The 17,368-nt window shown below is 41.1% G+C and overlaps 1 protein-coding gene across 2 annotated transcripts in view; it reads right to left on the bottom strand.

The window, feature by feature from the left end:
* The window catches only part of LOC115217667 (golgin subfamily A member 4-like), a 72,215-nt gene extending 56,726 nt beyond the window's left edge, over nucleotides 1–15,489 (bottom strand). For both annotated transcript variants that reach the window (XM_036507545.1, XM_036507546.1), the window contains exons 1-3: nucleotides 15,275–15,489; nucleotides 9,046–9,089; nucleotides 6,713–6,798 (exon numbers count right to left, since the gene is read on the bottom strand). In XM_036507545.1, coding sequence (XP_036363438.1) covers nucleotides 6,713–6,798; nucleotides 9,046–9,081 — 122 coding nt within the window. In that variant the 5' untranslated portion in view covers nucleotides 9,082–9,089; nucleotides 15,275–15,489. The remainder of the gene's footprint in view (nucleotides 1–6,712; nucleotides 6,799–9,045; nucleotides 9,090–15,274) is intronic.
* Between the last annotated feature and the right edge of the window lie 1,879 nt (nucleotides 15,490–17,368).

Raw genomic sequence — 17,368 nt, 5'->3', positions numbered from 1 at the left:
TTGCGCTAAATGAGGATGCAAAGAGAGAGGTTTGGAGATGCCACTATGAAAGGTTGCTGAATAAAGAAAATGAATGGGATAAAGAGAGTCTGCCAAATGTCAACCCAACAGAGGGACCAGCCATCCAAGTTGAAAGTTCCAAGGTAGTTAAGGCAATTAGAAGCATGAAGACAGGGAAAGCCCCAGGCCCATCAGGAATTACTGCAGAGATGCTCAAAATATCTGGCAGTGTCGGCTATAACCTAGTCACCCGTATAGTTAACCAGGTGATACACGAAGGAGTCATACCCAATGACTGGTGTAGCAGCATACTAGTCAACTGCTACAAAGGTAAAGGAGATGCCCTAGATACAAATAATTACAGAGGTATCAAGCTGTTGGATCAGGTAATGAAGGTTACAGAGAGGGTCATAGCCCAACTGATTAGGGAGAGAGTCAACTTGGACGAGATGCAGTTTGGTTTCATGGCAGGGAAAAGCAGCACTGATGCCATATTTCTGATGAGACAGCTGCAGGAGAAATACCTAGCCAAAGATAAGCCCCTGTACCTGGCTTTCGTTGACATGGAGAAAGCCTTTGACAGGGTCCTCCGATCCCTTATCTGGTGGTCAATGAGGAAACTAGGGATAGATGAATGGCTGGTGAGAGCTGTGCAAGCCATGTACAGGGATGCCGTAAGTAAGGTTAGGGTTGGCAACATGTACACAGAAGAATTCAAAGTAGAGATTGGGGTCCACCAGGGTTCAGTACTCAGTCCCCTCCTATTTATCATAGTCCTCCAGGCAATTACGGAGGAATTCAAGACAGGTTGCCCCTGGGAGCTCCTATATGCTGACGACCTTGCTATAATTGCTGAGTCACTATCAGAACTGGAGGAGAAGTTCCAGGTGTGGAAGGAGGGTCTAGAATCGAGGGGCCTTAGAGTCAACCTAGCTAAAACCAAAGTACTAATAAGTAGGAAGGTAGACAATCCACAAATGTCTTCAGGAAGATGGCCCTGCTCGATCTGTAGAAAAGGTGTAGGTAGAAACTCTATAAGATGTACCCAGTGTAAGCTATGGACACATAAGAGGTGCAGCAATGTCAAAGGAAGGCTAACTGGGAAGATAGTTTTGTATGTGGCAGATGCTCGGGAGCATTAACCTCTGAAAATCTGCAGAAAACAACTTCCGTCACTTTCCAGGGGAAAAAACTAGAAGTAGTTGATAGCTTCCGTTATCTTGGTGACCAAGTCAGTTGTGGGGGTGGGTGTGGTGAAAGTGTAACGGCTAGAGTAAGAATAGCCTGGGCAAAGTTTAGGGAGCTCTTACCTCTGCTGGTGACTAAAGGCCTCTCGCTCAGAGTAAAAGGCAGACTGTATGATGCATGTGTACGAACAGCCATGCTACATGGCAGTGAAACATGGGCCGTGACTGCTGAGGACATGCGTAAGCTTGCGAGAAATGAAGCCAGTATGCTCCGATGGATGTGTAATGTCAGTGTGCATGCTCAACAGAGCGTTAGTACCCTGAGAGAAATGTTGGACTTAAGGAGCATCAGATGTGGTGTGCAAGAGAGACGATTGTGCTGGTATGGTCATGTGGCGAGAATGGATGAAGATAGGTGTGTGAAAAAATGCCAATCCCTAGCAGTGGAGGGAACCCGTGGAAGAGGTAGACCCAGGAAAACTTGGGCTGAGGTGGTGAAGCACGACCTTCGAACTTTAGGTCTCACTGAGGAAATGACCTGCGACCGAGACCTTTGGAAATATGCTGTGCGTGAAAAGACCAGGCAGGACAAGTGAGTCCAGCCCACTTATGCATGCCTTTCCTCCCTTGGACACACAAAGACCTGTTGAGGCAAGCGAAGTCGATATCGAACCTCATCCGGTGAAGGCACCTATGCCTACCCCCCTTTGCTTGTGAAGACCTGTTGGGGCAAGTGAAATCGAAATCGGAATCGAAATTGAACCAATCCTATGACTGGCACCTGGCAGATGCCAGGACCCCTGGACTGGAGATACGTAAAAAGCACTATCCGAATCGTGGCCGATGCCAGTGCCGCCTCGACTGGCTTCCGTGTCGGTGGCACGTAAAAAGCACCATCCGAATTCGTGGCCGAAGCCAGTGCCTCCTCGACTGGCTTCCGTGCAGGTGGCACGTAAAATGCACCAATCCGACCGTGGCCAATACCAGCCTTGCCTGGCTCCAGTGCAGGTGGCACGTAAAAAGCACCCACCACACTCACGGAGTGGTTGGCGTTAGGAAGGGCATTCAGCTGTAGAAACATTGCCAGATAAGACCGGAGCCTGGTGCAGCCTTCTGGCTTCCCAGATCCCTGGTCGAACCGTCCAACCCATGCTAGCATGGAGAACAGACGTTAAACGATGATGATGATGATGATAGTGCTTTCCTATCTTTCCAGTTTCCCTCTTCAGTTACCTTTGCAAATGTATATGCTCTAATTTGTTGAGTACTCTCTATGTGTACATTTACTTTCCTATTCCCACCTCACTAATACCCATTTCTGATCTTTCTTTCATCATTGTTTCCTTTCCAAATTGCATTATCCCATTATCTCATTCCAAACACTTACTTTCTCAAATTCCTCCTCCTTCTCAGACATTCATTCTTTTTGAATCCCTTTCTCCAATTACTCGTCATCAAAGGCTTGACTGTTGATGTCATAGCCCTTTCTTTCTGGCTCATCTCATCCCCACACACCTCCTGGATCTCAAAGATCACCTCCATACTTTGCTCTATGTCAAAATCTGCCATCCACCTGGGTGGACGCCTCCCACACTGTGACCTCTGTAGGAAGGGAGCTTTGTTCTCTTCCTCTCCTCCAGCGAAGCAACAATTCTGTGAACATCCAAGACATGATGCAGTATTCCATCCACAGAAATGTTAGTTTTGGAATCAACAGCCATCACTGTTCCTCTTTTCCACTGAGATGTACATCATGCCTTCGGGGCTTGACCCAGTCTTCATCTCCCACCTTCACGAAGACAGTCCTTCTCTCTTCTGCAGGGCATTCTGATGGCTTACTTGGATGCCACCATTCATATCTGAATATCACTTTGTGTGACCCAGATTCTTTGGCCTGTCCTGACTAGGGTGATATATTGCACCTGAATACTGCTTCTAGCGGTGAGATGTGCTCCCTCTCCACCATGATCTTGATCGTTCATTGATGTCTTTCCATGATCCCATTTCCACTCAGCCTGTATGTCACTCTGAAGAAGCAGCACATGCTCCACTTATCAAGTATCTCTTACAGTATCTCCAAACGAAATGCAGTGTGTTGTCTATCAGTAATTCATCCACAGGGTCCCGCTCCAGGAATATCTTGTTCAGGACACAAGCAATCTTGTCTGCACTGTCTGTCTTCATTTCTCTCCAAATGGCCATCCAACCTGGCCCACAGTCAACCATCGAGAGATATGTCCCCTGCCAATAGTGTGTCACACTCACTGACAATTATTTCCAGTTGTGCTCTACTGAAATGTTTCCCTGCTCATGCACACCCAGAGCAGGGTTACTGGATTGACACCTGTCACAGTTCCTGACCACCTTTTGAATGCTCTGTCTAGTAACGTTGGTGTCAACCCTCCTGGCAAGATGCAGGGTCCTACCCATGACCATATGATGCATGGTATGAAGTGTCCTTAGTTCCGAGTTACTTAACCAACATACTGCAGCTATTCCCTGCTTCGGATCTTCCAGCTCTGCCAACCAGGCCTTTTCACCTTGATCAAAATGTCTGCCTCCTTCCTTTCAGCATCAAGTAAAATTTGGCAGCCAGCTCTCTTAGAAACCCTAGGTAATGCTTTGCTAACATCTCTGCAACCCCCTTTGGTTCAAATACTCTTTTCATTAGTGATCACTGATCCTACCCATCCAGTAAGATTTTGATTGAGTGCAGCCCCCATTTCAGTGTCAGATTTACCCACTTCAGCACCAATTCAGGCCGCATCCTCCACTTCGACACCTCTGATTTCCAGTAAAACACCTCTCACTATGCTGCTAGCATCACACCATACAGTCCCATTCTCCAATTTGGGCACATACTAGTTTTTTCTTACTGGGTCTTACTGGGTCCTCTCTAGGATCTCCCACATCATTGCCATTGTCTCCTATCCCACTTTGTCTCCCCAGTTTGCCCCATCTGCTAGTCTAAATGTAGCTGCATGCTGTTTGTAACCACCTTGTGATTGGGTAGTGACCCACTAGTTCTCTCCTGCTGATGCAGGTACCCAGTTCCGGGATCTCATTCCCCTTCCAAAACACCAATGGGCCTGTTTTATCTCTTTGAAGCTTGAGCCCCAGTGCAGCTCTTCTAACCATTGACTCCAGGAACTTTGCAATTAGCCCGAACTTCTTTAGATGACTTATAACCTCTGTGGCAGGCACTACAGTCTCGTCTTCCAAGATGTCATCTATATTGGAACTGGTGGCCCTTCTGATCCTGTCCACCTTTCCCAGGATAGATTTGAGCACTGTCGCCATGATCTTTGGCACAGAATTTAGCCTGAAACCCAGTCTAGTTAAATAGTACATCTGGCCCTTATATTGCACCAGCTGATATTATCACAGTTTCTTGCTCACATGGAGCTGCAAATATGCTGACTTCAAGTCAACAATCGTCACTGCCCTTGTCATCTGTCTCCATTCATGCAACGTCTCACTGCAGATGTCAGTCACTTCACCACCCGTGTGGTACAATATGTGGCAATTCATCTCCCAAAAGTCCAGTACCGGACTGACATTGCCCTTTGTTAGCTGCACTGCTGTCATTAGTAGTAGCACTCTGCTCACCACCTCCTCCTTCCACAGGATAAGGACACCCTCCTTAATCTACCTCTCTACCTTTCCTTCAAACTCACTCCTGGTATGTCCTTTCAAGGTATGCTGGTAGCAGCTCAGCCTGTTCTTCGGCATCAAGGGCTCTCTATTCCAGCAACACTCTACCATCCACCACTGACCATTGAACACCACCTGAAAATCTCTGTCCTCACTGGTGTAAGCAGTACAACCCATCACAGAGCTCTGCTCCCTCTCATGTTGCATATGAAACCTCTGAACCACCAAATGGAACCATATCTCCACCAACACTGACACCCCATTACCACATCAATTCTGTCTACCACATGGTCAATCACAAGCGCCCACAGCCTCAATGTTATGCCCACCACTGCTACCCTTACATCCAATTTTGCTGGCAATGACGGTCCAAACACTACTTGTCTCCTTCCATTTTTGTTGTCACCCTTAGGGTCATGAGAGATGTCACGCAGCCCATATCTACAAGGGCTTTGAATGCCTTTTCCCCAACCAAGACTTCAACTACGGGCAGCAACTGCACAAGCATCTGTACTCGAACACGGGGAAGTTTGAGAGGCAGCAACTTCCCTGTGGCCTTTTCTCTGGCTGCAATTTTGAGTGATATGCCCAGCCTGCCTGTACCAGTAGCAAATGGGTCTGGGCTTCATCTCTGTGCAGTCCCTTGCCATGTGCAATCCCTGACACTTGAAGCACCCACCCATGAATGGTCACTGTCACTTCATGGCAGTTTTCTCCTCTTCGTTCTTTACTGGTTGTTGCACTATGTTGCAGGCTTCTGCAGCTGCTATCACTACTGCCTTCCACCTGCTTGAGTGATGAGCTCACTCATCGCTATTTTCTCGTTGCCCAGCAGTTGCACCAATGTCACCAGGAAAGCCATTTATGAAGGCCAGATGTGCTGCCTTTTCGAGACCCTCTCTGCGAAAACTAGATAGCATGGCCAGTCTCTGAACCTCCATGGCATACTCATCGACCTGTTCCTCTGTCCCCTTGACCATTCCCAGCTTAGCAAACATGGTGTATGTTCCCTCCATATAGACTTCCCTCCAGTGCCACTTGATCTTCCTCATCCATCTTGAAGTACAGTGCCAGTGCGCTTCCCTCCAGGTAGAGGGCCATGAGATCTGCTACATTATCGATGCCTTGGAGCCTGGCCACTACCTTGATCTTACAGATCCAGGCCACTACATCTCCTTCACTATAGAAAGGTCTGACAGCATCGCTGGTGATCCTTATCTTCGCTGCCAAGGAAGGGGGCAATAACAATGGAGAAATATATTTATACACACGTACTGAAAAAAACTTGCTGTATGAGGGAATTGTGATGTGGGGAAATAAGTTACAGTTCACCCATCTACTTGTTGGCTGTCCAACTATACTAAGTCCAAAACATGTGCTCTACCCATCGCACCTAATGTTAGCAGCTGCTACTACCAATCCCGCTAGCTCACTCTGCTGACATCCATTCATGGTGACTGCACCAAGCCAAAAGAGGATGACCCTGCTCCTGCTTCTCTCACTTCCTCTCTTCCTCTTCTGGTCAGGACTATTGACATCATAGCCCTTTCCTTCTGGCTCATCTCATGAACATACAATACAAACTAGATAGCATAGCCAGTCTCTGAACCTCCATGGCATACTCATCGACCTGTTCCTCTGTCCCCTTGACCATTCCCAGTTTAGCAAACATGGTGTATGTTCCCTCCATATAGACTTCCCTCCAGTGCCACTTGATCTTCCTCATCCATCTTGAAGTACAGTGCCAGTGCGCTTCCCTCCAGGTAGAGGGCCATGAGATCTGCTACATTATCGATGCCTTGGAGCCTGGCCACTACCTTGATCTTACAGATCCAGGCCACTACATTTCATTGTTAACAAAATATACTTACATTTTGTTCAATAAAGCAATAAACTGCTCTCCTTCTCTCAAATCAGAGAGCGATTCTATGACAAGGTGAGGATTTAATTTGTTCAACTGGAAAGGAAGAATGAAAGAAAATACTTTAATAACTTATGTGAGACTGATTTCCTTTTACAATATATTAGGTATGAAATTTGTAGAAAAGAAAAAAAAGTTTGCTAATGTTTTATAAATACAAAGAATAGTTTTATTCATCAAAACATGCACCCGTATTGTCAATATACTTTTGCCATTTCAGCGGTAGCTTGTCCAGTCCAGAACTGTAAAAGTCTGGCAATCTAGAGTCAATAAAATCTTGGAAGACCTGTTTTACAGCATCAATGGAATTAAATTTTTTTCCTATCAAAAGGTTATCCAAATTCTGGAAGATGGTCGTTAGTGGGGTCAAGATCAGGTGAGTATGGTAGATGATGGAGAACTTCCAATTCCAACTCCTGTAGTTTCACCAATGTCATTTTTGCAATGTGTGGTCTGACGTTGCCTTGCAATAAAATAGGAGTGGATCTGTTGACTAATCTAAGTTGTTTTTTTGTAAGTTTCTGCATCATATGGTCCAATTGGCTGCAGTATACTTTGGCCGTGACTGATGAGCCAGGTTTAATGAAATCAAAATGGATCACACCTACGCTAGATCACCAAACACACACCATCAGCTTCTTTTAATGAATTTTGCTTTTTGGACTGTTTTGGTTTACAATACGGGTGACTAGGCCATAGCCCACACCACCAGATGTTTTAAGCAACTCAGCAGTGATTCCTGATGGGCCAGGGGCTTTTCTGGCTTCATATCCTTAATTGCTTTATCTACCAGGGTGTTGTCTATTCGGATAGCTCGTTCCTCTACTGGATCAACATTTGGCAGGCTCTCCTCCTCCCATTCATTCTCCATGTTCAGCATTCTTTCATAATGGCTCCTCCAAGCCTCTTTCTTTTCCAAACCATTCAAAGCAAGTGCACCATCATCCATGTGGACACATTTCTCTCCTGTGATATCACAATTTCCTCTCACACACTGTCTTGCAATCTGGAATACTTCAGTTCTTTGGTCCTCATGTCGCTGGACATTGGCAAACTTCTTTCTGCTTCGCCCTTAGCTATGTATACCTGTCGCCCAGCCTCTCTTTTGGCTATCTGGTATAGTTCACTGCTACCCCCGCCCTTCCAGGCCTGTTTCTTTGCTCTGATAGCTTTGTCTACCTTATTATTCCACCACCACATTACTCTAGGTCTGGAAGAGTACTGGATTGGTCTGCTTCTTAGTATCCTCCTGGTCTCGAGTCAAAAGTCACTAATGATTAGTCTATGCTGGGGGTGCATTCCTTACCTGGGAGGGATTTGTATTTTGAGAGCAACCCTGCGTCCCGCTGGCTAGCAGAGACCCCTGACTGACAGGTTATCAGGTGGCTGTTTAGCTTCCTGAAGTTAGTGTTGCAGATTAAAAGGTTACATGCATCACAGAACTGCAGTGACCTAGTTCCCTCATCGTTCCGGGAACCAATACCATGGCCCCCATGTACACCAGTAAAGATACTGGATTTCCGCCCAACATGCCCATTAAAATCTCCAGCCACAAAGATGAGGTCATTGCCACTCGTCTTTGAAGTAACCTGTAGAAGGGTATCATAAAAATGGACTTCTGATCATTTGGTAGCCCTGCTTGTCGGGCGTAGACAGAGATAATTGTAGCTGTGCTGTTCTGCAGGACTAGCCTGAGCTTAAGCACTCTATCGCATACCCTGACAACCTCTATGACCTTATCCACCCATTTCTCTGCAAGGAGTATGCCTACACCCCCTTACTCCATCCATGTTATCTTGCCAGAAGACTTTATACCTATGTGCCTTGCCTTTGAGGACCCTAGCTGAAGTTCCTCTCCATCTTACCTCTTGTATGCAGCATACATCAACCCATCTCCTTTCAAGCATCTCTGCAATCTCACTAGATCTACCTTTCAGTGTGCCAACTTTTGTATGCAGCATACATCAACCTGTCTCCTTTCAAGCATCTCTACAATTTCACAAGACTTGCCTACAATGATAGTGCCAACTCTGAAAACAGGGAAGGGAATGTGGGGTGAGGCTTGGGGAAAATGACCATGTATAGCTTAGCGATTCAATATCTCATCCAAGTAGATAAACAGGTAAGATGGTGTATTTAAGAAGAATATATGAAACAGAAACGCGTGTCATTTAGAGAAGAATATTTGAAATACAAGAAAATTGAGCCTAGAATTCTTACTAAGCTACTACAACTTTTCACTAGATGGGGATTAAAATAAGTATAATCATACATCTTACTCACCCATTGGATTAATACAGCTTTCTTGCTGAGATCCATTTGGTATTCTAAAGAAGTAAACAAAATTCAGAAGGAAATTTACTATTTTAATATAAACAGTAGTAAACCATTGACTCTTTTAAGGATTATAATTAGATAGGACAGCAAAATTCACACATTCAACAAAGGCAACATTGTTTCTTTCTCTTTTTTTTTTTTTTGCTGAAGTTCTCAACAGAAAGAGGCTACATTAAAATATATGGGATGGTCTTTTATGGATCTGAATTGATGTAACCCTTTGAGGTGGTTGTAAATGAGAGTGAGGTGGGAAGAGAGATTTAAAGTAGTGTAGTAAGGGATAGTTTACAAGTGATTCAATCATATTAGATGTGTTGAATGGGAGATTACTAAGTTGATTACAGGATGGAGACATACAATTGCATACATCCATTTTTTAAATCTCTGTAGAGAGATAGAGGTTGAAGACTTGGGTGAGTATAGGTTCTGGCTCAAAAGTAAATTGTTTCCAGTTGCATTTTGGATCAGGCCTGATTAGTTTGTTAATATTTAGTGACCTTTGACAACTGAATTAGTCAAAAACTGAACGCTGGGATCACTGAGTGGAGTGTGAGAGTAGAGTAAATTATTGTTGATGCAAATAAAGAAAACAGAGATGACTGTGCCTTGCCACACATATCTAAATTGGTAAAATAAAAGTTAGAGAGGATTCTATTAGCACATTTTGTTAGGGGAATGTTCTGTTAAGCATCTTTTAAAGCAGATTTTTGAAATGGACAGTCAAAAAGTTTGCTGAAGTCAAGAACAATATGACCTTTTTATTTATATATATTACAATTATTTCCTTTTTATGGTTTAGTTAAAGAAATTGTAGTGATGACTATGGAGGAAGAAACCACAACTCTTTATTCTCAAAACAAGGACCTGGTCTGAATGCTTGCAACAGAGTGGACTCCATTAAAGGAGCCTAAGGACCAGGTGTTAGTGTGAAACAAGACAACAGTTTAAACAAGACATACAGTTCTAATCTGTTCATTTTCATTTAAACAGCTTAGAACAACTCACTGCTATGTTTGCCAAGATGTAGAAGAGTAATATCAAACTTTGGATCATTTGACTATTCCTGCATCCATCAGAAGGACTTACAAAGGGTGGGGATCCAACAAGTACATCAGTCTGAGGGCTGGATATCCAAGAGGGGTCCCTGAGAATTTCTAATGAGGAGGAGATCCCATCCATTTCAAGGTAGGGTCCCAAAGCAACATCATTCTTACTTATAAAATTTTTCTCAAAGACCTTAATCATAATCCACAAGTGTGACATACAATAATAGGCCTCACAAAACATTCTCCTTGCTGGTCCCCAAACTAATATCAATTTGAAAGGAATTTATGAATTGCCAGTAAATAAGTGACAACTACACAAGTTTGTCAATAAGTGCATTAGATTAAAAAAAATACTTTCACTTTGACTATGCAAGTTTCATAAAAGATAGAGTATCTTAAGACAGAGAACACAAGACAATTACTAGACAGTTGTAAACTGTCTTAAATTTATTTCTACATATTTAAAAAAAATATTTCTATTTTCTAATTTACCTAAAATATTTTCTGTCTGCTGCAGAGGTTTCAAGTTTGCATGGGCTAATGCTGCTCTATTTGAGGTTTTTTATCAGAGTGTCTTTGTACCTGTTTAAGTCTTCCTTGTATGTGTGAGCTTGCTGTACAACGGCTGTCTGAGTACATGGTTGTTAATCATTCTGATGACATGGCCAGTCCAGCACTTCTTGGTTTGTCACACTGTCCTGCCAGTGAATGCCCATGGTCCTGCACAGTGCTCATATGTGAATCTGTTCCAGCTGTTTGATGTGCTGACAGTATGGGGTCCATGTTTGATATCCTTAGTGTAGTGCAGAAACAAATACAGCCTTGTAGATCTTGAGCTTTGTTGATAGTCTGATTCCTTTCTGCTGGAGGGCTTTCACTTTCAGTTTTCCAAGTGCTTGGCTGGCCTTGTGGATTTTGGACAGAACAATGTGGAGGTCTCTTACCTCTTGAGCAGCAGCTGCCTATGAAGAGGACTGGCAACTGCGTCTCAATGCTGCAAGAGAAAGATGTCACAGAGTATCATCTGCCTAAACCCAGTCGACAGACTATTGCTATGACATCTGTGGGTGCCTGTGTGCTTCCAGCTTTGGACTTTGGATTCACAATGCACTCTCATCACTGAGAACAGACTTTGTTGTCATTGGACACTGATGGACTACCTATCATCATGTTTCACTGAAACACCTTTTTTACACCAATGTGAATAAAGAAGCATTACATTTGACAAAATAATCCGATTGCAAAAGGGTTAAATGAAATGCTGTTGCTCATGTTTGAACACATCTGGATTGTTTATATTGTGAGAAAAAGATCTTGGAGATTGTGTGAGGATCCTCAAAAACAGCTTCCAAAGCAGAATATTCATTCAAAAAAATGTCATGTCTGGTAAGATTTCAAAGGCATTATTTACTATGAACTATTCCTACAAAATGAGATCATCAATTCTTAAGTGTACTGCCATCAGCTAGCAAATTTGAATCAAAAGATCAAGGAATTGAGGCCAGTGCTCATCAACAGGAAAGGGGTTGTGTTCCACTAGGACAATGCCCAACCACATCTGTCTTTGGCTACCTGCACAAAGTCACATGAACTTGGGTGGAATCTCTTGCCTCATCCACTGTACTCCCCTGACGTTGCACCAATTGACTATCATTTGTTTTTGTCTCTGCAGAACTCTCCAAAAGGAAAATCATTTAATGATTTAGATGGTGTCAAAATCCACTTAGATGACTTAAAAGTAACTGAGTTTTATGCTGATAGAATATTTAAATTGCCTGCTAGGTGGATTAAGGTCATAGAAAACAATGGAAATTACTTTAATGAATAAAGATGAGAGTATGTTTAAAATTTCTTATAATTTATTGCGCTTAAAAAACAGGACAGCCTGATATATATGTACACTTAAGAATTGATGATCTCATTTTGTAGGAATAGTTCATAGTAAATAATGCCTTTGAAATCTTACCAGACATGACATTTTTTTGAATGAATATTCTGCTTTGGAAGCTGTTTTTGAGGATCCTCACACAATCTCCAAGATCTTTTTCTCACAATATAAACAATCCATTTTTCATCTCCAGTTACCAGTTCTTTCAGGAAAGGCTTATTTTCATTGTGTTTCAGAAGCATATCACAAATGGAATACTGGTCCATGCAGTTTTGTTCTGACAGTTTGTGAGGTAGCCAAACATTATAGAGAGAAACATACCCAATTTTCACTAAGTATTCATGAATGGAACTTTTGGAAATTTCCAACTTCTATAGTTGTAATATTCAAGTTTTTTGCAATGGTTACCTTCAAAATATCATCATCTTCACCATAAACTACAAATAATTTTATACATTTCTGCAATATTTTCACCATTTTTTTAAGAAGAAAAGCATTATGTGGCGAATATGCAACGTTTGGTTATCCATTTCAAATGGGAATTAGGGCTGAAAGGAGTAAAATATATGCTGATTTTTAACATGGAACTAAGGTGATACTGCAAACAATTCTGAAATCCGAGTCATACTGAGATTAGAATTATTGCATGAAGGGCTTAGACACAAATCCTGAAATAGCTCAGAACTTTCTGGACAACTTGATATATATATATGAGAAATAAGGATAAACACATGTTTATATAATAGTTCCTACATGCATTTCATGATTATGAACTTTTGGAGCCCTACTACTTTGTATAGAAGGCAGACTGGATTATGAAAATCTAATGGACCTCAAAAAACATAACAATAGCAGTCATACATCTATTTGCACACACAATTTCTACACTATATATTTAATCTCTTTACCTTTTACTTGTTTTAGTTATTAGACTGTGGCCATGCTGGGGCACCACCTTGAAGAATTTTAGTCAAATGGCCCCAATACTTTTTTTTAAGCCTGGTACTTATTCTATCAGGCTCTTTTGTGGAACTGTTAAGTTATGGGGATGTAAACACACTAACACCAAGTATCAAGTGGTGGTGGGGGACACAGACAGAACGACACACACACATATATAAGGTGGGTGGGGGTGGGCACACAGACAGAATGATACACACACACATATATAAGGTGCTTAGTATCTGGTAAAATTTCAAAGGCATTGAGATCATCAATTCTTATGTGTACTGCCGTCAGCTAGCAAATTTGAATGAAAAGATCAAGGAATTGAGGCTAGTGCTCTCCAACAGGAAAGGGATTGTGTTCCACTAGGACAATGCCCAACCACATCTGTCTTTGGCTACCTGCACAAAGTCACATGAACAGCATTTTTGACTTTTGAGAAGAAATATATTTTCTACAAATGTTCACAACCTTACAAAAACTATATCAGCTAAGCAAATGACCTTCTCTAAATGCGTTAAAAGCATTATAACATGACCTAATCATAATTTCAAAAAATTATTGCCATTCTCTTTGAGCATACAAGACAAATTTGGCTGGGGCAAAATGTGTCAACCAAGATAAGGTAAGTTTGCCTCTTCAATTCTCCAGAATTACATTTGGAAACAGATTCAATACCCATCCTAAGGAAAGATGAGAAATGCAATACCCATCCAAAGGAAAGATGAGAAATTCAATACCCATCCTAAGGAAAGATGACAAATTCAATACCCATCCTAAGGAAAGATCAGAAATGCAATAAAAATTGAAAATATCTAGGTTAAATGAAAGAGGCTCAGGGGAAAATGGCACATGATATGAAATTAACGGAAGTCAACTAAATAAAAGACAAAAGACTTGACACGAAATGTTCTCCATTGCACGATCTGCTGGAGTGGCTCTCTTCCTGATATATTTACATACCATGCAGTTAAAGAGAACAAATTATTGAAATTATTCATGGCTCATTTTACCCCACTTAAGACATAATTTTTTTGAAAAGTGAAAATCATTAAATTAGACATTAGTGCAGGGAAAAATGACTTGGAATCCAACAGAGAAAGGAATACTGATTGCTAAACAAAAAAAAATTATCCAGATATTTTATTAGCAACCTCAATTACAACCAGGTAAAATTTGAGGAAAAATTTCTTGAAAAAAAAAAGGTACCTGTCACCTGATTATGTTCCAAACATCAGCTATACTGACTAATTCTTACTCCTAAAGATGATGCAATGCTTGCAATGTAATGATTTCAAACAGGTAGAGAAACAATATCAAGAAATTACTCATTTTACCCCGGTTACTGATTTTGACATCCTTGCTCTATGTACACACACACATACATATATATACATGTACATATAGCAGGGATGTCAAAATTAGTAACCGGGGTAAAATGATCTTTTGGAGCCCTACTACTCTGTATAGAAGTTACACTAGAAGGCAGACTGGATTATGAAAATCTATATATATCCGACGGCTTTTTCCAGTTTCTGTCTACCAAATCCACTCACAAATCTTTGGTCGGCCTGATACTACAGAAGAAGACACTTTCCCAAGGTGCCACGCAGTGGGGCAGAAACCGGGTGTCAGCTACTTCAGAATGGGGTGTAACAAATGAATAAAAAACGTAATGCAGCGTTTATTTATATATAAAAGGATCGTTTTTAGAAAACATAAATCCGGAGAAAAAGCACACTCCAAGAAGTAGAGCAGTCATTTTTTTTTTACTGGGGAAGGGCGGTTTATGGGGTTACCCTGAGTTTCCCGTCCGTAAAGGGTTTAACCTACGCCATAAAGTTAAACATTTTATGGACGGGAAACCCAGGTAATCCCAAAAACGATTCTCCAGTAAATAATATATATATATATATAACCGTAAATGGTCTTTACATACCGAATACTGCTTGGTCGAATTTATTAATAATTAATTAATTCGACCCCCCTTTTTTGATAACAATATATATATATATATATATATATATATATATATATTGTTGGCATCCTTTTTGTCTCGGGAGACAATGGAGTTGCGCATAAAATTATATATATATACACACACACACACACACACGACATACTTAGTCCGTTCATGTTAGGGCGCACTATTACCATTTTTTTGTGAAAATCCAGGTGTTAATGAGTATCATATGCAAGAAAAAAGATGAAAATGTTTGCAAAATTATAAGTTTTTAAGACCAATCCAAATTTAAAGTCAAACATGTTATTTTCTATATGTAAACAGCACAATTACCTGGTTTTTAACATAGGCACAAAGTCTCAATCTTGGGAGTGAGATTAATCGATTAAATTGATCACAGAATTTGGCTGCTACTTATTTTATCAACTTAGAATATGAAGTTTCCGTTTGTTGATAAGAATACGAAATATTACTACGAAATGAGAAATTTTCACAGGCAAATTCGCTTTAGTATCGCACAAGTCTTTTTTTTTTTAACGAAAGGATATATATATGTGGACGAGAAAGCGAGAGAGAGAAAGAGAATTTTACAATTCAGGTACACCTCATACTTCTGTGACTATTTATATCTTTTATTAATATATATATATAACTATATACGTGAGCATAAAAGAAATAAAACAGCCAGGGAAGCTTTGAAAAGGAATAAGCCGTGTACATGAAGTAAATAAATACATATTTATCGATATGTACATAGATATATATATGTGTATCTCAATAAATACATATCGAATTCCTTCCGTTAAAGTTAAAAATGGGCGACGAAAGCATTTCGTAAACTGAATTTGCCGGTTGAAAGCCTCGTTTTCGTTTTACTCATTTAACATCCGGGGCCTTGTATTTGCATGTTGACCAAGTCCATCAAATAGGTTGGCGCCTTCTTGGTGATGGCATTTGTTTATGGAATACGAGGCGACAGTTTCAACTACAGAAAACGTACAGTGATAAGGTAATGCACAATCTATGGAAAATTTGGAGAAAAATCAATCACATTATCTCCAGATGATGGGAGCTAGCAAAGACCACATACAACCACAGGCATAACAGGGCAGAGGCATACATCATTTACTGAAAAATATGTAGATGTTACAAAATCAAAGCAAATGAGAAGTCGTATGAACATTAGCCAACATGTTCACTGACGTTGCCCACCTCCAGGATAGGAACAGGAGGTTATATACTTACCAACATTGCAATGCTCTCTGAAAGAAATACATCCAGGCATGGCTATGTGGTAAGAAGTTTGCTTCCCAACTACATGGTTCCAGGTTCAATCCTACTGTGTGGCACCTTGGGCAAGTGTCTTCTACTATATAGCCCTGGGCTAACCAAAGCCCTTTGAGTGTAATTGATAGACAGAAACTGAAAGAAGCTCATCATTTATGTGTGTGTGTATGTATGCATATGTGTGTATGTATACATATATGTGTGTGTGCATGTATGTGTCTTTAACATTAAAATTGACAGTAATTGTTGTTAGGGGCCACTTAGCTTAATGGCTAGAGCACTCAGCCAGTTTCTGAGGGGTACAGGGTGTAAATTCCCATACTTTCGTGCTGGCAATTTTTTTCTGTCTTCTGCTGTTTTCTTCAATCTTTCTCTGCTGTTTTTGCAGCTATACCACTTTTGAAATTTACTTTCTTGTTTATAAAATACCAACACATTTGGTGTTTCTAAAGTTTGTCTCTAAAATGTTCTAGTATATGTCATCAACCAGCAACTAGCAATAACCATGCCTTGGATACACCTCATTGGCCATGGTTCCTCTTCTTATATATATATATATATATACACACACACTCCATATATGAGTATAAATATATTTTTATTATGTACTAGCAGAATTGCCCGGCGATACTCAGGGCTGAATTGCTTGAAAGTACTGTTAATGATTGCACTGAATTATGATGATTATTCAGGCAAATATTGGTATAAGTTTACGGTGAATGAATGTATTTGTAAGTGTATAGAAAGCCGTGTAAAGGGGTTCCTACCCCCTCGTAGAATGGTGTAAGAATTGAATGCGAGGTTGCCTTGAAAAGAGCGATGTTATTGTTCTCATAATTGTAAGAATTTGATAGTCGTGGAAGGTGGTGTAAAACGTTCGCAGGTGAATAGGGTCTCTTCGTTTTTCCATGAACGGCAGCGGATGTGCTGTTACAAAACTTCATGCTGTGTTAAAAGAGAATGGATGCCCTATGTAGGCAAGAGGGGAATGAAGCATGGGTAAGTAAATATGGGTAATTTATAAAATATAGAACAATAGCATCTACTCACCATATGTCATATCGGCAAGACTGTAGTGGTGCTGATTAGATGAATCACAACACAGTGGTGGAGATGTTTTCATTGATGGGCGTTATGATT

The sequence above is a fragment of the Octopus sinensis genome, linkage group LG11, assembly GCF_006345805.1.
Source record: "Octopus sinensis linkage group LG11, ASM634580v1, whole genome shotgun sequence".
NCBI lineage: Eukaryota > Metazoa > Mollusca > Cephalopoda > Octopoda > Octopodidae > Octopus > Octopus sinensis.
This window is presented reverse-complemented; position numbering and strand designations above follow the sequence as displayed.